The 21,901-nt window shown below is 38.3% G+C and overlaps 1 protein-coding gene across 2 annotated transcripts in view; it reads left to right on the forward strand.

Moving 5' to 3' along the window:
* The window catches only part of PTPN4 (protein tyrosine phosphatase non-receptor type 4), a 185,286-nt gene that overhangs the window by 30,799 nt on the left and 132,586 nt on the right, over positions 1-21,901 (forward strand). For both annotated transcript variants that reach the window (XM_061135467.1, XM_061135468.1), the window contains exon 2: positions 325-479. In XM_061135467.1, coding sequence (XP_060991450.1) covers positions 342-479 — 138 coding nt within the window. In that variant the 5' untranslated portion in view covers positions 325-341. The remainder of the gene's footprint in view (positions 1-324; positions 480-21,901) is intronic.

Genomic DNA, 21,901 nt, shown 5'->3' on the forward strand with positions numbered 1-21,901 from the left:
GGGTAGCATATTCTCCTTCCTCCTTTTTGACTACGCCTGAATTTATGTATTTTGAGTTGGAATATAGCTTCCTCAATAATTTGTTTATTGTCTTCTTAGTGGACAGTTCAATTGCCTCCTCCAGGCAATTGTAATTTTAGTTTAGATGATGAGCTAGAGATGGTGTCTTCTTTTATACCTACAATTCCTATCCAGGTGTTTCAAAATTTGTAACTACTTTTTAACTGTTTGTTGAAAACTATGTAATAACTTTGTATATTTTTATATAAATAATTTGTATCTTCAACTATCCCTTTATTTAGTTAATTTTTTTTTCCAACTTAGACCTTGTGTGGACAGTAATGACCTCACGTTTCCGATTGCCTGCTGGCAGAACCTACAATGTACGAGCATCAGAGTTGGCCCGGGATAGACAGCATACAGAGGTGGTTTGCAACATCCTTCTCCTGGATAACACTGTACAAGCTTTCAAAGTTAATGTAAGTATTTTATGTCTTTTTAAATTTTGATATTTTGGTTATAAACCTGAATTTATTGTAAGTTTTAAAGCTAAAATTGTTTAATTATGGTACAGTTTGAAAAGCCTTATTCAGTGAGGAAAGTCTTGTTAGTTTGGGTTTGTAACTATCAAATACACATTCTAAATTCAAATTGGGTCTATTAAGAGGTTGACAAGCCAGCAGTGAATTATTAGTGGAGCACATCATTAGTATGTGGGTGCATGCATGTGTGTGTGTTCAATTGTGTCTGACTGTAGCCTATGAGGCTCCTTTGTCCATGAAATTCTTGCAGCAAGAATACTGGAGTGGGTTGCCATTTCCTCTTCTAGGGTATCTTCCTGACCCATGGATTGAACCTGCGTCTCCTGTGTCTCTTGCGTTGGAGGCAGATTTTTTACCGCTGAGGTTTTTGTAAATGTGTTTGAAAGTATGACAAAGGCATTCCTCTTTTTTTTTTTTTAATTTAAATGATTTCAAACCTATAGAAAGGTGAAAGAAGAGTATTATGAATACCCACCTACCGTTTTCCTGGATTGACCTGTTGTTAACATTTTGCTCATTTCATCTTTCTTTTTCTGTCTGTATTTTCCTAGCCTTCTGAAAGTAGGTGATACACTTTACCTGTGTTTCAGGAGCCTATTGTGTTTATCATTCAGTCGAGTCCTACTCTGTGACCCCTTGGACTACAGCCCATCAGGCTTGCCAGGCTCCTCTGTCCGTGGAATTCTCCAGGCAGAATACTGGAGTGGGTTGTCACTCCCTTCTTCAGGGGATCTTCCCGACCCAGGGTTGGAACCTGGGTCGCCTACGTGGCAGGCACATTGCTTACCATCTGAGCCACCAAGAAAGGCAGCCTAAGAATCTCATAAATTACTGCTATACCATTATCACATCCTAAAATTTAACATTATGAAAACAGTAGTACCTAATACATAGTCCATGTTGAAACTGGAATTCCTCATTTCCACATCTCCAGGATAACACTTTGATCTGCTTCCTGCTGTGTTACCCAGGTATTTCCAGACTTTGAAATCTTTACATAATATAGAATATTAATCTTCAGAATTCCTCCCTTTTGTAACAGCATGCATAGACCTTACGCTAAGTGAGATCAGTCAGACAGAGAAAGGCAAATACGGTGTGATTTTACTTATATGTGGAATCTGAAAAAAACCTGAACTCAGAATAGTTTTGGCAGCGCCAAGAGATGGGGAAGATGGGGAGATGTGGGTTAAGCTTCCAATTATCAGATAAGTAAGTTTTGGGGAGCTAATGTACAACATGGGGTCTAATGGTAACAGTACTGTGTTACATGCTTGAAAGTTGCTAAGAGAATGAATGTTAAATGTTCTCACCACATACTGTGTTTATGTTACATTTCCTATCTGACATAATTTTCTTGTTGTATACTTTAGTTGATAATAGTTTTGTATTTTTCAATATAGTAATCAGCATGCTATCTACTTATTCTTTCAGGAAGACATATGTTTGGTATATTTATTTTATATATGTTTATATTTAGATCTTTTTAATATGTTTTATATACTTAAATATCATTTCTAATAGAGTTGAGTATGTTACTAGGAACTTTCTCTGTCATTAATTTAGGATATCAGAAAACTTAGGAGAAACAGTATGAGAAATTGACTGTTGGATATGTAATATATTTATTCCTCTTGGTGTCAGGACTGGATTCATTCAGAGTGTCAGAGTTGCTTTGCACTTTTATTATTGATGCTGCATATTTTAATCTATGTGAACAGTTCTCTTGTTATGCAACTTACAGTCTATGCAGTGGTTCATGATAGCCTGCACACTAGTAGGAGAGCTTTAACTTTGCTAGTTATTCTTTCATGTCCATTATGTACCTCTAAGTCTTAGAAATCCCCATTGTGGACAGTTCCTAGATTCTCCAGCATCTCTTCACTGGAAAGGAGAACCACTCAGTTTCGTTTGGAGGTTATGAGTGAGTGTAACATCTTAGTTGTTGGAGCCATTACTTTCCCTGAAGATTTTTATATCATAGGTAAAATATTCATTGTTGCCAAGCCTGCTTTTTTTTTTCATCTGATACTCATCTCATCAAAGTTTTTCCTTTATATTTTTCTGAGAGAAAATGTTGTGCTAAAGGAGTTGATAGAACTTTATTAGTTCTCTTTGTGTGGACATAAGCTCATTATTGTTGCTTCAGTTTCAAGTTCTGTTTTCATGGCCATTCATTTTACTGTAGCTGGCCTACAGATCTGTCTCCATCATGCCCTAAATTATCATCAATTTACCAAAAACATATTTCTATTAGAGACTTTAAAATATATAGTATCTGTACTATAAAAGCAGAGACGTTATTTACTGACCAAGGTCTGTCTTGTCAAAGCTATGGTTTTTCCAGTAGTCATGTATAGATGTGAGAGTTGGACCATAAAGAAAGCTGAGCACCTTAGAATTGATGCTTTTGAACTGTGGTGTTGGAGAAGACTCTTGAGAGTCTGCAGGGAGATCCAACCAGTCAATCCTAAGGGAAATTAGTCCTGAATACTCTTTGGAAGGACTGATGCTGAAGTTCCAATACTTTGGCCACCTGATGCGTAGCCCTGACTCACTAGAAAAGACCCTGATGCTGGGAAAGATTGAAGGCAGGAAGAGAAGGGGATGATAGAGGATGACACGGTTGGATTGCATCACTGACTCAAGGGACATGAGTTTGAAAAAGCTTCGGAAGTTGGTGATGGACACGACTGGCATGCTGCAGTTCATGGGGTCTCAGAGTCGAATAAGACTGAGTGACTGAACTGAACTGAATCCGTATTATACATGGATTGATTTCAGTCTGTGATGATTTTCCCCTAATTTTTGTTTTTATTTTTACTTTGGTAGAGATGTTTAGCAGTAACCTGTGTGACAAGGAGGGTTTCTGTAGAACCAGCCTGTTGCAAATATTAGGACTGTGCAAGAAATTACCCCAGAACTTCATGGCGTGTTTATTATCCTCAGGAATTCTGTGAGTCAGGGGTCCAACAAAGATGATTTAAACAACTGCTGCGTATGTTGGACTTCAGCTGGAAGACTCAAAGGCTGGAGGCTAAAATTGTTTGAAGTCTAGCTCACTGGTAAAACAGTTACCTCAGACCTTAGATGGTCACCTGTATGTGACCTCTCTGTGTCCTGAGCTTCTTCATAGCACAGTGACTGACTTCTAAAAGTAAGCATCCTTAGAGAGAGCACCAGGATGTGGCCACATTACCTTTTCTCATCTGGCCTTGAAAGGCACATAATGTCAGCTCCACCATATTCCATTTGTCAAGACTATCACAAAGTCACACTTGGGATCAAGGAAAGGGAAATAGACTGTCAGTTGATGGAAAGTAGCAAGGTTCTAAAAGATCACGTGGGGTCAGACAACTGCTGTAGACTCTTTGGGGAAAGTATAATCTGCCAGTGTGTCCCTCTGGTGGGAGGCTTCCATCTAACACATTCTCTTCACACAACTATACCTGTGTTCGCCTTCATATGTTCTTAAGAATGTTCTCCCACAATTGTCTCCCTTCCTACTTGAAAGATGACTGACATATTAGAGGTCAGAGATAAGAGGGAGATTTAATTTTTACTGTCTACCTTTTATATCATTTAAATTGTTTTCTGGGTTTTATATATTTATTTTATATGTGTATGTATGTAAAATTGATATATATAGTTATATTTGGAAAAACTGAAACGATACTCAAAATGTATGGTCATTTATTTAGCACACATGATTCAATGCACAGTTCTGAGGCACTTCATAGGTAGCAGTATTTAAAGACGAAACATGACTTACACAGGGAGGTTTTATGCTGGTTTTTTTTTCGTTTTTGTCCACATAGCATTGTTCCCTCAGTTTTCTTTTTGTTTTCTTTGTTATGTATCTCTTATGTACTCAATAAAGAATAACTGATAATTTTTTTATTGAAGTATTGATACAATTGATTTATAAAATTATGTTGTTTCTGGTGTACAGCGTAGTGATTCATTTTTGTTGTTGATTATATTCCATTATAGGTTATTATAAGATACTGGGTATAATTCCCTATGCTGTACTGTAAATCCTTGTGGCATATCTATTCTAGGTATAGTAGTTTGTTAATTCCATACCCCTAATTTGTCCCTTCCCTTTGATAACCACATGTCTGTTTTCTGTATCTGTTTGCATATATATTCATTTGTATTATTTTTCAGATTCCACTGAAGAGTGATTTATAGCATTTGTCTTTCTCTTTCTGCTTACTTGGTATGATAATACCTAGGTCCATCCAGATTGCTGCAAATGGCAATAATGCATCCTTTTTTATGGCTGAGTAATATTCCATTATGTATATGTGCCACATCTTATTCATTCATCTGTTGATGGGCACTTGGTTGGATTCTTCGTCTTGGCTAGCTGTTTGTTGTAAATTGTGCTTCTGTGAACATTGTGGTGCATGTATCTTCAAATTACTGTTTTTGCTTTTTCCAGATAGATACCCAGGAGTAGAATTGTTGGATCATATTGTAATTCTATTTTTAGTTTTCTGAGGAACCACTATACTGTTTTCAATAGTGACTGCATCAATTTACATTCCTACCAACAGTGTGTGAGGTTTCCCTTTTCTCCACATCCTCTTCAGTATTTGTTACTTGTAGACTTTGATGATGGCCTTTCTGACAATTCTGAGGTGATCCCTCATTGTGGTTTTGATATGTGTTGCTTTAATAATTAACGATATTGAGCATCTTTTCATGGGCTTACTAGTCATCTGTATGTCTTCTTTGGGAAAATGTTGAAGTCTTTTGCCCATTTTTTGATTGGAATGTTTGTTTTTATGATATTGAGTTATAAGAGCTATTTGTATATTTTAGATATTAATCCCCTTTCAGTCATCATTTGCAAATATTTTTTCCGTTCTATAAGTTGTCTTCATTTTGTCGATAGTTTCCTTTGCTGTGCAAAAGCTTTCAAGTTTAATTAGATACTATTTATTTTTGCTTTTATTTCTTTTGCTTTGGGGGAGACTGAGCTAAAAAATTATTGCAATAATTTACATCAAAGAGTATTTTGCCTGCATTCTCTTTTGGGAATTTTATGGTGTCGTGTCTAACATTTAAGTCTTTAAACTGACTTTGAGTTTATTTTTGTATGTGTGTGAAGAAGTGTTCTAAATTTATTGTTCTGTGTGTAGCTTTCCAGTTTTCCCAGCACTAGTTGTTGAAGCGATTATCTTTTCTCTATTGTATATTCTTCCCAAATCCATTGTACAAACATAATTATAGACGTAGAATTAGCAGGTGGCCGCTGATTGAAATTGGAAGCAAAAGAAGCATAAGAATGATAGACATACCTAAATGGAACTTACTTTGAATCATTTTGCAGTCATATTTGTAAAAGAGGATAGAATTGGGGGAATTTTCCCCTCTGGTTATTCCTCCATTGTCTTTATTTTTCATATGAGAAAATAAGTTTAGATAATTTCAGATAAAATAAGTTTAGGTAATATCAAATGAGAAAATAAGTTTAGATAAGTTTAAATAAGTTAGAATTATTAGGTTATTTGCCAAGTCGGGAACAGAACCGGTAATATGTGTATGTAAGAAGGTCTGTTTGGACCTCTTATTTTCAGCACTTTGGTATTAAATATCATTTATTTGGTATTATTTCTAGCCGTACTTGAATTTGATTTCTTAATTCCTTTCAAAATACTGTCATTTATACATCATTCAGATTCTCTGAGAAATTTTTTGCTTTTTGGTTATTTGGTTTATTCATGTACACAATTTAAAATAATTATTCTGTTAAGTGTTGCAACAAGAACAGACCCCTACTTTGTTGCTCCTTAGAAGTAATTGCATTTGACACATTTAGTTTTTTCTGTTGTGTTTATATCTGTGGTTCTAGGAAACATACTTACAGTATTTCTGGTTTTGCCTGGTTTTGTTTTTTGTTCTCCATGTTATGTATTGACTTTGGAGAATGAGACTAGATCTTATACTTCTCCTCCCCCTCCATACACAAATACTTCCCCTCTGTCATCCTTTCAATAAACAAAGGAGTTAATGTAGCAACATTTGGTTAGTTCAGAATTTCTTTTCCTTAGAGGGAAATCCTTCAGTCTTCTGCCAGAGCTTGTAGTACCCTGAGTGGGTCTTCTGAGAGCTGAGTGAAGGGGACTGAGAAGTCTCAGCTCTTCCATAGGTAGACTTCTGTTTGTTATAGGTAGATTTTTCCTGTTTTCAGCTCAGTAAAAATCAGTCAGCTGTACCTGGTGTTTCCGAGTTTAGATGATTACTAGGCCATTTTCTTCAGAGAATGAATCTCTCATTCTTGTATGGTTGGCAGAGGAAGGAGAAGTGAGAGCTGGCTGTGGAAAGCAGTTACAGACACACTCTGAGTGGAGCCCTCCCGGCACTGTCAGGGGTCGTAAATACACCGTTCTGTGCAGCCTGCCTCATGTGACCTTGAGATCTCTCAGATTGATTTTCAACATCTGCTCTGAAGGAGAATTTACTATTTACCAAGGTTTTTGAGGAAAACTAGATGTTAAAATGGAAGTGGGCATATTTAGTGCAAAAAGTATGATAATTGGCCAATTGTCATCAGTCAGTCAGTTCAGTCGTGTCTGACTCTTTGCGACCCCATGGACTGCAGCATGCCGGTCTTCCCAGTCCATCACCAACTCCCAGAGCTTACTCAAATTCATGTCCATCGAGTTGGTGATGTCATCCAACCATCTCACCCCCTGTCGTCTCCTTCTCCTTCCACCTTCAGTCTTTCCCAGCATCAGGGTCTTTTCCAGTGAGTCAGTTCTTCACATCAGGTGGCCAGAGTATTGGAGTTTCAGCTTCAGCATCAGTCCTTCCAATGAATATTCAGGACTGATGTCCTTTGGGATTGACTGTAGTCTCCTTGCAGTTATAGTGTTTGACAATTCCAACATTGTAGTATGTGATAGATCATTAAATCTTTTCTTTAATTTGAATGTTTTTTCTCTAGACTATATAATATTAAACACTAGAAAAGTATCCATTAGGTTTATAGTTGTGCATAAAGTTACCATATTTCTTGGTTTATTCTTTGATTATTTTTTGTTTTTATCAGGCATATATAGTTCTTAGGTCTTGTATCATGTTTGTCATGTATAAGTCTTTACTGTTAAAGACATTTACTTCTTTTTTAAAAATAAATGATAGATATTATGTTAAAAATGTATTTTTATCTGTGTCAGGTCTTAATTGTGACACATGGGCTTCTCTGTAGTTGTGGCATGCAGACTCAGTGGTTGTGATGCATGGGTTTGCTCCAAGGCATATGGGATCTTAGTTCGCCGACCAGGGATCAAACGTGAGTCCCCTGCATTGAAAGGCAGATTCTTAACCATTTTTCCACCAGGGAAGTCCCAAGACATGGAAGATTTCCTTGGCAGTTATGCAGTGATGAATTTAAAAGTTTTTATTTTGAAGATTTACTAGTTCTGTGACTACACACAAGTTGCTCTCCCTTTGTGTGTTGCAGATTCTTCATTTGTTGAGAAGGAACATGTATCTTGCATAGGACATTTAGAATTAAATGAGAGTGTTTATGAAGTGTTCTGTGTGTGTCTGACTCACAAGATTGATTCTTTATTGCTTGTGATCCAGTTGACCTATTCTCTGGTTCCAGAAGTGTTTTCTTGGAAGAATATTATTATTAAAATTTCTCACAATTGCTTTATACATCTATATGATATTCTTACCTATGTACTTTGTACATGTACAGTTTCCAAAACCCAGCTTGTTTCTGGCATATTGATTAAAAACACATGTACACAGGAATTCCTTGGCAGTCCAGTGGTTAAGACTCCATGCTCTCACTGCTGAGGACCCAGATTTAATCCATGGTCGGGGAACTAGGATCCTGAAGGTCGAGTAGCAGAGCCAAAAACAAACAAGAAGTGTACATGAAAATTGTAAGAATACAAGTTTATTCTTAAAGAGTTGTCAGATGTTACATCTTTGAGAGTTAGATATTTTTTATCTTGGCTGCTACAGTAAATTGTCTTTGTTCATGGACTTCATTTAATGACAATTATTTAGTGCATATTATACATTATGGGAAAAAGTTTCAGAAAGCAGCTGTAGGCCATTAAAATTTTGATGAATATGATGGATTCTAGTTAGATTCTGTAACTTAGTGTCCTCTACTTTAGAAATAATGTATAATTTTCTTGTTTATTTATTATGTATAATACATGTTATACAGTGTGGTGCACGGATCTTTACAGCTCAGTGAGTGCTTATCTCTGTATGTATCTGTGGAACTGCCAGCAGAGATTAAGATACTGAATTCTTCCCTCAGCAAGAAAGATTCTTCTGCTAAGTATTTCTTACTCCATTTTATCTTTGTTAGCTTAATTTTTGGTTAACCTTTTAATGCTATGCTTTCAGTGATTATGTTAGAAATTGCAAAATTTGTCAACTATAAAAGCCTGCCTTTATTTATACAGTTGACTCTTTAACGTAACATGTTTGAAATGTGTGGTTCCACCTGTACATGGATATTTTTAATGAATGCATACTGCAGTACTACACAGTCCACATTGGGTTGATACTGCAAATATGGAATCGTGGATATGGAGACTGTAAAGTTACACACAGATTCTCTACCGTGCAGAGGGTCTGTGCCCCTAATCCCCAGGTTGTTCAAGGGTCAACTCTACTCATACCATGTTTACCCCAAATGCAAAAACTTACAGCGGTCTGAATCTATTTACTTGTGTCCTGTTTTTTTTGCTATTATTCTTATGTTTGCCATCCTCCTCATGTGTTTTGGGGCTTCCTCCTCATGTTTTTGGGCTTCCCCGTTGGCTCAGACAGTAAAGAATCTGCCTGCAGTGCAGAAGACCTGGGTTTGAACCCTGGGTCAGTAAGATCCCCTGAAGAAGGAAATGGCAACCCACTCCAGTATTCTTGCCTTAAGAATTCCGTGGACAGAGGAACCTGGTAGGCTACAGTCCATGAAGTTGCAAAGAGAGAGACAGGACTGAGCATAGGATCAAAGTTGTCTACTACCAATTTAACTGGCTGTTAGAATAAAATTCAATACTATTTAGAGGAAGATAACACTCCAGGGCTTCTACACTAGGGTTGAATAGGGGTCAGCAAACCTTTCTTATAAGAGGCCAGCTCTATAAGACACTGCTTTAAACTGTCAATATTCTGTTTTCCTTTATATTTACACTATTTGCATCTATTCATTTCTTATATATCCATACTTTCATTTAGAATCTTTCTCTTCCTAAAGAACCTCTTTTATTGTTTTTTGAAGTAGAGTCTATTAATAGCAGTCTTTCAACTTTTTGTTTGTCTGAAAATGCATTTAGTTACTCCTTATTTTGGAGGACAGTTTTTCTGGGTATAGAATTCTACATTGATAGGCTTTTTTCTTTGTAGTTTAAATGTATCATTTCATTGGTTTTCATAGTTTCCCTTGAGAAGTGATTTTTTATTGTTGTTGTTTTCAAGCAGGATGAGAGATAAGTCCTTTCTTCCTCTACTTTTGTGTTCTCTCACTTTATTTTTGATTCTAGTCTCTTGTCTATAATATACATAGATACGGTTTTGTGTTTGTGCATTTGTCTTGCTTGGTATTCACTGAGCTTCTTGAATCCATAGGTTGATATCTTATAAAATTTGAAAATTTCTTATCCTTTACAGATTTAAATATTGCTTCTGGCCCATTTTTCCTTCTCTCCTTCTGGACTCCAGTTACATCTGTTAGATTGTTTGACTACATCCCACATCTAACATATGTTCTGTTTTGTTGTTTATAATTTCTTTCTGTATTTTGAATAGCTACTAACTTGTTCTTGAATATGCTGATTTCATTTTTTGCTGTGGTTATTCTGCTGTTAAAACTATCCAACCAATTCCTATGTTTCACATACTGTATTCTGTTGTTCTAGAATGTCTACATGATCATTTTTATAGATTATAACTCTCTTTTTAAGTATTCATATTTTAATCCATTTTTTCTATTCTGCCTCTGTTGTCCATATGTTAATCGTAATTATTGTGAAGCCCTTACTGGACCCAGGACCAGCGTGTAGACCCCGCATAAGTCTGTGTGTTTTTGTTGACTGCTTTGTCTCTTGATTATTAGTCGCTTTCCCTGCTTAATTGATATGATCAATACTGTGAAGGTAATGTAGAGTGTGTGTGTGTGTGTGTGTGTGTGTGTGTGTGTGTGTGTGTGCGCTCAGCTGTGTCCAGCTCTTCGCAGCTGCATACACTGTAGTCCACCAGGCTCCTCTGTCCGTGGGATTTTCCAGGCAAGAGTACTGGAGTGGGTTGCCATTTCCTGTTCCAGGAGATCTTCCCAGCCCAGGGATTGAACTCCATCTCTTGCATCTCCTGCATTGTCAGGCATATTCTTTACCACTGTGCCACCTGGGAAACCATAATATAGAGCAGCAGAAAGCAAACTGACCACTGGGCTAAATCCAGTCTAGGGACGTTTATTATGTGGCCCATGACACTAAGAATGGATTTTTCATTTTTTAAGAGAATGAGCAACAGAGACTTTTTTTTTTTTTTCCAACGGAGACTATTTATGGCCCTCAAAACCTGAACATATTTATCTGCTGGCCTCTTAGGAGAAAGGTTTGCTGACCCCTATTCAACCCTAGTGTAGAAGCTCTGCAGTGTTATCTTCCTTTAAATAGCTGCTGCTGCTGCTAAGTTGCTTCAGTCATGTCTGACTCTGTGCGACCCCGTAGATGGCAGCCCACCAGGCTTCCCCGTCCCTGGGATTCTTCAGGCAAGATCACTGGGGTGGGTTGCCATTTCCTTCTCCAGTGCATGAAAGTGAAAAGTGAAAGTGAAGTCGTTCAGTCGTGTCTGACTCTCAGCGACCCCACGGACTGCAGCCTATCAGACTCCTCTGTCCATGGGATTGTCCAGGCAGGAGTACTGGAGTGGGTTGCCATTGCCTTCTCCCCTCTAAATAGTATTGAGTTTTATTCTGACAGTCAGTTAAATTGGTAGTGGACCACTTTGATCCTATGGAAACTTAGTTTTAGCTGTTGGTAAGTAAGACAGATCTGTTTTAACTGTGTTTTCTTTCACAATTTGGGCATGGGTTATCTAGGGTCTCAGCTCAGTGTTGGATTGTTCTTCAAGGTTTTTCTTCTGATGAAGGCTGAGCTCCATTTCTTTGGAACTGTGCAGCCTCTGAAATCTTCATTTAGCTAACAGCCTTCTAACAGCCATTCTCTCTTAGGCCTCTAGGAGCCTCACCCTGTGTGTGTGCAGTCTAGGAGGGCAGATGAGGACCTGGAGGGATTTTTATGTATTTTGATAGCTTTTTCTTTTTCACTCTTTCCTCTGATAACCTGCCCTCACCCCAATCCAGCTATTTTAGCAGTCCCAGAGTTTTCTCATCCCAGCAAGACAGCCACTCTGCTTGGGCTCTGTTTCTCTATACCATAATTTGGAAAATGCCATTAAGGAGAAAGCTAGGGTGAATGTAGGATTTGATTAATCTGGACCTCTTCTATCAAGGATAATAGTGTTGTGTTGGTTGTCATCTAATGCTTACAAATAGTGTTCTCTCTGTCTCTCTTTCTATATTTGATCCAGCTTCTATAGATGGTTTATAGCAGAAGGGTATTCTAACACTAGCTGCTCCGTCATGATAAGACCAGAATTCTGATTGTTTTGAAATGGGATCTATATTTCATAACATAATAGTGGATTTTGATTTGAGAACACTTAACATACTGCTGACAAGATAATACAGCAATCAAGATTGCTGGGAGAAATATCAGTAACCTCAGATATGCAGATGACACCACCATTATGGCAGAAAGTGAAGAAGAACTAAAGAGCCTCTTGATGTAAGTGAAAGAGAAGAGTGAAAATTCTGGCTTAAAACTCAACATTCAGAAAACTAAGATCATGGTATCTGGTCCCATCACTTCATGGCACATGGATGGGGAAACAGTGGAAACAGTGACCGACTTTATTTTTTGGGGCTCCAAAATCACTGCAGATGATTTTGACTGCAGCCATGAAATTAAAAGACTCTTGCTCCTTGGAAGAAAAGTTATGACCAACCTAGATAGCATATTAAAAAGCAGAGACATTACTTTGCTAACAAAGGTCCATCTTGTCAAAGCTATAGTTTTTCCAGTAGTCATGTGTGGATGTGAGATTTGGACTATAAAGAAAGCTGAGTGCCAAAGAAATGATGCTTTTGAACTGTGGTGTTGGGGAAGACTCTTGAAAGTCCCTTGGACTTCAAGGAGATCCAACCAGTCCATCCTAAAGGAGATCAGTCCTGAATATTTTTTGGAAGGACTGATACTGAAGCTGGAACTCCAATACTTTGGCCACCTGATGCAAAGAACTGACTCATTGGAAAAGACCCTGATGCTGGGAAAGATTGAAGACAGGAGGAAAAGGGGACAAAAGAGGGTGAGATGGTTGAATGGCATCACTGACTCAGTGGGCTTGAGCTTGAGTAAATTCCAGGAGTTGGTGGTGGACAGGGAGGCCTGGTGTGCTGCAGTCCATGGGGTCACAGAGAGTCAGACACAACTGAGCGACTGAACTGAACTGAACTGAACATACTGCTTTCTCTGTTCCTTGATTCATTGTTCACTTGAGCCAAATAGAAGGACTTTGATCTCAGTGTATGATGGTAAATATATGCATCTTACAAAATCAGGTCATTCTAAGATACATAGATTTGGCAAAGGGTATAAAATGACACTGGGACATCCTGTTTGTCCAGTGGTTAAGAATCTGCCTGCCAGTGCAAGGGACATGGATTTGATCACTGGTCCAGGAAGATCCCACGTACAATGGAGCAGCTAAGCCCGTGCATCACAACTACTAAGCCCACGCGTCTGGTGCCTGTGCTCCCAAACAGAAGCCACCACAGTGAGAAACTTATGCACCACAGCAAAGAGTAGCCCCTGCTCGCCGCAGATAGAGAGAGCCTGCACACAGCAACGAAGACACAGTGCAGCCAGAAGTAAATAAATAAAAGTAGTTAGTTTTAAGAAATAAAATGGTACTTGCTTTCCAAAGAATGTGGCCCTGACCAGGTGAGCCAGCGGCTTGTTCCTTTAGACTATTTCAACTCATGAATTATTTGCCACGTTTAAGGTACACCTTAACCCCAGATGAGCTGGGCTCAGCATCAGAGAAACTTTCTTTGGCTGATCAATTCTTAATGATTATTTAACAGTTTTGTGTTTATCATTTACATGTCCAGCATCTTTAGAACAATTTGTTAATATTTTAACCCACACTTTATCTCTTAATTGCCATATTCACAGTGTGCATGGAATACAGGGTTGGTTTGCACTGCTTTATGGCTTGCTTAATATTATTTGAGGGAATAGTCATTTAAGTGTTTTTGCCATCATATGGAGTTTTTATATTGTACTGCATGTAAAGACTGTCTGTCTAGGCACTGGTTGCCAAGATTAATTTGATGAAACTGAGTGGTTAGCTGGGAGTCTGCTTTCTCCCTCTTGTTCTGTGTGTGTCTCTTTTGAAGTTGAATGGCATGCCCTTCTCAGATGTGACCTGTTCTTTGGAAGAAGATACATGACATAGCTTTGTTTCTGTGCTAGAACTAGCAAACAGCCTGTCAGTATTCTTTGGAGTGGCACAGAGAGATGGAGTTTTTTGTCACATAAGTGAGCTACAGGCCTGTCTGATGCCCCACTGCCGGTGACACCTGTGAGAGCCGCTTCCCTGTGTAGTTCTCTGTCCTGAGTCCTTTTTGGACCCAACATCCCCCCAGAGGAAGCCCAGTGTGACCCTTTGCTCAGAGGCTGATGTTGGTGCTTGTGGTTGGATTCTCCCGAGTACTGTACTGTAGAAAGGAAATTCCTTCTCAGCTTTGTACCCATTTAGGAGGTTATGTAGTTAAGTATCTGTATATTAGAAGCTTGGTTTTGTATTAGAGGTAGCTTCTGTTTAGCCTTATAATGGAGTCTTTGCCTTTATTTAACATTATTTTTAATTAAAAAAGACTTAAAATAATTTTGCTTCCAAAAGTTTAAAATAAAACAATACTGGATGTGCATTGCATGTACACATGCAGCAAAATTGATCACTTTAAAAAACTTTTACTTATCCTGAAACTCTTTTCTCCTCCTGTTTGGGAATTCAGTATAGTAATATGTCTTCCTCTTAAATATTTTTTCCTAATAGCTGGTTTTTCTGACTTTTTATGTTTATCTTTTGAATTCTACACATAATTTTTAGGGTAACAGTTTAGTTTCCACAAAGAAAAGCAACAGCTGTAACATGAGGATTAGTAGTGCTGTTATGACAGACATTTTTCTGAATGTGCATATACTTCCTTTTGGTGCTTCCTTTGATTTGCTTAAACTAAACTTGAAAGTGTATCGTTTTTGCTATTTCTTTTGCAGTTATTTAACTTTTTTCCCACGATAAGGAAATCCAGAAGAGATAAGGCCCTTAATTACATTGACTAGGTGGGTACTCAAATTTAGTACTTGATTAATTTATAACTTTGGATTCACTATGTATTGTTTTGCTATCACTTTACTTTGAATTGCTATGAGGTGACTTTTATTTTCCTTCATCAAAAATAACTTGGGTAGGAACTATGATAGTTCTTCAAAGAATATACTACATAGATCCGGTCCTGGGTTCTAGGTATTTGACTATCACAGACAGATCATTTAAGCATATAGTGATGTCAAAATTAAGATCCTAAGCCCTGTATAAACTGTTCCAGGAAGCATTGTGGTATGGTGTATTACAATGAAAAGTGCACAGGCCTGGGAATCCCAAAGGCCGGAGTTGTGTCCTGGACATATTGAGTACTTGCTCTGTGGCATCATTCCACTAAGTTGACTTTCGTATATAATTTCCTTCTATTTGAAGTAGAAAGACTATCTATAATACTGGGGTTGTTAGGTTATATGAATGTGTATCAAGCGCCCAATAAGGATTCCAGTAGATGCTGTAGAAATGTGACGCCATCCTCACCCTTCTCCTTTGTTTTCTCTTCTCTCCGCCTCCCTTAGTTGCTCAGAGTTAGCCAAGGCACAGCTCAGAGGCGCAGTGACCCCCAGACTGCCTGCACTTCTGACGGCAGTTGCGAGTTTGGGAGATTCCTTTTTAAAAAATACCTCTAAGGTTATTCCTCATTTTATTTTTAAAATATTTATTAATTTACTTGGCTGTGTCAGGTCTGAGTTGCACACAGGGGATCTTTCACTGCAGCAGCACACAGACTTTCCAGTTGCAGCCTGCAGGCTTTGTTGCTTCACAGCCTGTGGGATCTTAGTTCCCTGACCAGGGATCAAACCCACGTCCCCTGTATTGCAAGGCAGATTCTTAACCACTAGACCACCAGGGAAGCTCTGAGAGATTCTTAAAGTCACCCTGAGTTCCAATAATTTGTTAGATGGACTCAACAGAACTCATTGCAAGCTTTAACCTTGTATGTTATGGTTTACTACAGGGAATGAATGGATACAAATTAAAACCAATCCAAAGAAACATTGCGTTGGGCAGTCAGAAGGAGTCTGAATGGAGCAGTTCTGGTCCTCCTCTCCCTGTGGAGTCGTCAGTGACATTGCCCCCTCCTGGTCACTGCGTGTGGCAGTTACCCTCAGAGCATTCCAGCTAGCCAAGCTGCCCTGAGCCTTCGGGTCCAGACTTTTTACTGGGACTCAGTCATGTACTTCTTGTGTGACTTACCCGATCTCTGTCCTCTCACAGAGGTCAGGCTAATACCCTTAATCTCCATTCCTCTGAAGTTAGAACTGATGTGATGTGGTCCAAAGCCTCCATCATAAATCATATTGTCCAGTGACCAAAGTCCCCTGGCAGACAAAGACAGCCCTATCAGGTAGGGCATTCCGGAGGCCTAGAGACCACCTCCTTCAGTAGCTGAGGACAGAGGCCAGATTTCTCTTTGGAAAAGGTTGTTTCTTCACTGTATGTCAGTGCTGTATTTTTGTAGTGGTTAATTAAATTGTTCAGTACTTAATATTTTGGTTGTTAATTCTTATCTAAATAACAGTATATATGGCTCAGTTGGTAACAAATCCACTTGCAATGCAGGAGACTGCCTGCAATACAGGAGGCCTGGGTTTGATCCCTGGGTCAGGAAGATCCCCTGGAGAAGGAAATGGCAACCCACTCCAGTATTCTTGCCTTAAAAATCCCATGGACAGAGGGATTTTTATCTAAATAATAGTATATAATAAATACTAAATAGTTTTAAAAAAGCCAAGAAGATAAATCAAATTGTAAAAGCCTAATGAAACGCGCCCTCCCTTTTCTTTTAGTACTAGCTTCCAAATAGGTTTGAAGATTTCCTTTACACATTTGCTACCAGTTTTCTATGCTGGTTTATATTTTCTGTTTGGGGCATTATCTATTGACTACCTATTATATGAGTTGAGAATTTCATATTCTTAGTACATTTTATACCCTCACTCCCCCTCCTAAAATTCTTAGGTCATAATTTTTAGTTATATCTTCTCTGTAAGAATTGCATTTGGCTCTAGTAAAAGAAACTGGAAATTGCAGTAACATAAATGAGTTAAGTTCATTTTCTTCTCACAAAGAATTCTAGAGACTGACAGTCCAAGGAATGGGATAGCAATTTCACGGTTATCAGGGAACCAGGCTCCCTGCTTTTCCTTTACTTTGCTGAGAGCATCGCTGTACATAAGATCGCTTCATGATCCAAGGTAGTTATTAGACCTCTAGCAATGATGTCAGGTTTCAGGCAGGTAGGGGCAGGGAAGGAAGGGAGGGGTGATGGAGGGTGGAGAGGGGAAGGATGGAGAATCAAAAAGGGCACACGTGCCAATTTCTTTCCCAGTCTTAAGAAACTTTGCTTAAAAGTTATACCCTGTAGTTTCTAGTTATACTTTATTGACCTAAATTTAGTCACAGGCCCTCATTTGGTCTGCACACTGGGTATTTTATGTTCCTGTTGCTATCCCAAACAATACTGAAATTTTATTTTAAAGAAATAATAGAAAATGGATATGACAGAAGCAGTTAGCACTTTCTCCCTTAATTGACTACCTTTTTGTGATTATGCAAGTTAATTCACTGCTAAGCCATGTAGTGTAGTATGGCTATATGATATTTTGTTCTTCTAGAATTATTCATTGTATCTTTTAAACAGTATGGTTAGTTTTCTTTCTGTAATTTTCTTTCTTTAGTTTTTTTCCTTTTCCAGTTGTATTTAAAGAGTTAGATAGTCCTACCCCTGTTACAAGTCCTACCTCTGTGTTACAAAGTAGCAGTCATCTGCTAAGTCGCTTCAGTTGTGTCCAACTCGGGGGGACCCTGTGCACTGTAGCCCGCCAGGCTCCTTTGTCCTTGGGATTCTCCAGGTCTGAACAATGGAGTGGGTTGCCATGCTCTCCTCCAGGGGATCTTTCTGACTCAGGGATTGATCCTGAATCTCTTACTTCTCCTGCATTGGCAAACAGATTCTTTACCCCTAGTGCCACCTCTGAAACAACCAGCTTAATTCTTTTCAGTAGATTCTTTTGATATTTGCTTATATCTCTCTCAATACCATGTTTGTGTTGCTAATACTTAATTTTTCAGTTTTAGGCATTATGTATTGATTCCCCATTTAAAAAGACGAGAATTTGATTCTTTACTTCTAACCCTTACTTCTCATTTTATCACTATAATTGACTTTTATAATGTGTTTGTTAGTATTCAATAGGTGGTGTTATGTCTATGAAAATGCTGTTCATAGCTGAGCCACATAGCACATTATCCTTTTCTTTTGTACTAAACATCTTGGTTTTCACAGTTGGTATTTTTCGCTCTCTTCCTCTCTCCCTCCCTCCTTCCTTCTTTCTTACCTTAACTACCTTTTCCTTTTTCTTTCTCTCTCTCTCTTTCTCCTCTTAGATTCCTGTATATATTATTAATTACCCCAGACTCTTTAATAGTTGTCTGAATCTTCTCTTAATATGTTCTTTGTGTCAAATATTCTATCAAATTCACCTTCTTGGAGAAAACTAAGACCCTTCTGTTATGCTCCTTTTTGGCTTGGTTGCTCTATACACTTGGTGTGTAACTAGAGTCACCCAGTCCTATCATCTTGTTTTGAAGGTTCATGTAGATTGTTCACAAAATCCACTTGTTCCCATTATGACACTCCTCCCTATCCTCCACTATGCCCAGTGTCCCTAGGTTTGCAGCCACTTGTGTTTATCTTGGACTGTCTCAGGGGAATTGTATAGTCACTTAGCTTTAGCAAATGGAATTGGAAATTGAGGGATGTTACAGTTCCTGACAAATTTTTTTTTTACCACTTTTCTTCCAGATTTTAGCCTCATGCTTTCTTCTCACCTTTTCTGATACGCATGCCTTCAATTTCCAAGCTTTTGCATGCCTTTGACTTCCTTTTTGTTGGCTCCTTCTTTCTCTGGTATTTGGTGTTTAGCTCCACCATCTCTTCCTTATGCTCTCCATTTTTTAAAATGTGTTCATATTTCTTTAACTGATGTCTTCTCTGCTGTGTCTTTGTGGTTTTTATGTTTTTAATGCCTATTCTCCTTTTTTTTTTTTTACTTTTATTTATTTTATTTTTGGCTGCACTGTGTCTTTGTTGCTGCTTGCAGGCTTTCTCTAGTTGAGAAAAAGTCCATGTCTGTCTTATTTTTTCCCTTCAATATAGTGAGTTTTTCAGGAAGGAGCAAAGGTAAACACGTGTTCAGTTTTCACATTTATAGTAAGCTTAAACATTTTTTGGAACACCTTTTTGGAGCAGTCTTAGATTCACAGCAAAATTGGGCAGAAAGTACAGGGATTTCCCACATGCCCCTGCTTTCACACATGCGTGGCCTCCCCCATTTTCAGTCTCCCCACCAGAGTGGCATACGTGATGAAGTACACGTTATTATCGTTAAGTGCATAGTTTGCATTAGGCTTGACTCTTGATATTGTGCGTTCTGTGGGTTTAAGCATGTGTAAAATGACATGTATTCACCATTTAAAGTATGACACAGAGTAATTTCACTGCCCCCAAAATCTTCTGTGCTCTGCTTTTCCAGCCCATTTCCTCTCCTACAAGCCCTGTAACCACTGAGCTTTTTACCCTCTTGATAGTTTTGCATTTTCCAGAATGTCATACACTTGGAATTATATAGTATGTAGCCTTTTCAGATAGACTTCTTTCACTTAATAATATGCATTTGAAGTTTTTTTCATCTTTTCATGGCTTGATAGCTCATTTCTTTTTAGTGCTGGGTTATTATTGTTGATTGTTCATTCTGTTGTTTGAATTTATCAAATCCTCAGTTTATCTCTTCACCTACTGAAGGGGATCTTGTTGCTTCCAGGTTGTGGCAACTATGAATAAACCTGCTGTAATCGTTGTGTGTGAGTTTTTGTGTAGACATGCATTTCTGTTCTCTTTGGGCAGGTACCAAGGAACATGATTCTGGATCTTATGGTGAGAGTCTTTCTTTTTGTAAGAAACTGCTGAAGTGTCTTCCAAAGTGGCTGTTCCATTTTGCATTCCCATAAGCCCTGAAAGAGAATTTCTGTTGCTCCCCATCCAGCATTTGGTGTTCTCAGTGTTACGGATTTTGTCAGTTTTATTGATGTGTTGTGGTATCTTACTGTTTTAACTTGCATCTGTCTAATGCCATATGATGTGCAACATCTTTTTCTATGTGTATTTGCTGTCTATATATCTTTTACTTATTTATTTTTGGCTGTGCTGTATCTTAATTGTTGTGCAAGGGCTTTCTCTAGTTAAGGTGAGTGTGGGCTACTCTTCAGTTGTGTTGCGTGGGCTTCTCATTGTGGTAGTTTTTCTTATAATGGAGCATGGGCTCAGTAGTTGTGTATGGGCTTAGTTGCCCTGCAGCATGTGGAATCTTCACAGACCAGGGTATAAGCATACATTATTGATTTAAGATATTTTTTGTTTTTTAATGTAAGCATTTATCTCAAAGCACTGATTTAGCTGTATCCTACAAAGTGTCATATATCATTTTTCTTCATATTCAGTTCAAAATAGTTACTAATTTCCCATAAGATTTTCTCTTTGTTCCATGGGTTGTTTACATGTATATTAGTTTTCAGATATTTGAAGATTTTTCAAATATCTTTCTCTTACTAATTTCTATTTTAATTCTTTTATGGCTACTAAACATACTTTACATGACTTTAGTTCTCTTGAATTTGATAATGTTTGCTTTTATAGGGTTTATTTTAAATTTGGTAAGGTTTATGGCATATTTTGGTGAATGGTACATGTACACTTGAAAGTGTATTCTGCTCTTTTTTGTGTGGTGAGTTCCAGGACTGGGGCTAGTGCTGGGGCAGTGGACAGCCTCCCCCCCGCTCCCCCAACCCACTCCAGGTGATAGAGCTCCTTTTCTGGCCTTCTTACCCGGAAGTGGCGTTTCCCTCGTCTCTCTTGCTGCCCGTGCCTGCTGTGACCCACCTTGGAGTCACAGCATAGGCACAGAAAGTTAAAAAAGAAAAGGTAACAGAAGACTCACCACACTTCAATCTGTAATTTTTTTTCTCTATAATATATGGCTTTCTATAATTTGCTGCTTGGATTTCTCATATAACTGCTTTCTGTAATTTTATCTGGAGTCTTAGCTGTAATCAGCGGGTAAAGCAGCCTCTGGTGTGCTTATGTCATATTGGTCTACACCAAGATTTAAAGATAAATCTTTTTTTAGCTACAGTATACTAAAGTAAGTTTATCTTCGGCAGTTGCTCACAACCCTTCCTATAGTATTTTGGGTATGTTTCTGCAGAAACAGGTTTTTTTTTAATGTATCTTAGTTAGTAGTGCATTGGATAATTGTACTGGAATCTGTGTCTCAGTTGTACCTTTGTATTCATATCTGTCCAGTGATACTAACCTCTCGTGTAGGTGCTGCGCTGTTTCCTTGGAGCTTTCATATCTGTATTTGGCTCTTTATATCAGCGTTAATGCGGTACAGCAGTGTTTTCTTTTTTACAAACAGAGAATTCAAACCCAGGGGTTTTGCGCCTTGCTCATAAATACATGCCGTTAAGTGACAGAACTAAGGCTAGAATCCTGGACATTGTTCACATTAGTGTTTTGTTTTTCATACCATCTGCTATCAGTTGAACAGTTTTCTATTGCTTCTTTGTATATTTAAATTTGTCATCAGTGACACAAATTTAAACCGTATTACCAGTGTGGTCATGGGAACTTCCCTGGTGGTTCAGTGGTTAAGAATCTACCTTCATATCCTGGGGATGTGGGTCCGATCCCTGAGCAGGAAACTATGATCCCACCTACCGCTGGGTAACAGCCCACGCACCACGACTGCTGACCTCTGGTGCCCATGCTTCACAGCAAAGAGAAGCTCAGGCACCTC

Source organism: Dama dama, chromosome 33 (assembly GCF_033118175.1).
Source record: "Dama dama isolate Ldn47 chromosome 33, ASM3311817v1, whole genome shotgun sequence".
In the NCBI taxonomy this organism is placed as follows: Eukaryota; Metazoa; Chordata; class Mammalia; order Artiodactyla; family Cervidae; genus Dama; species Dama dama.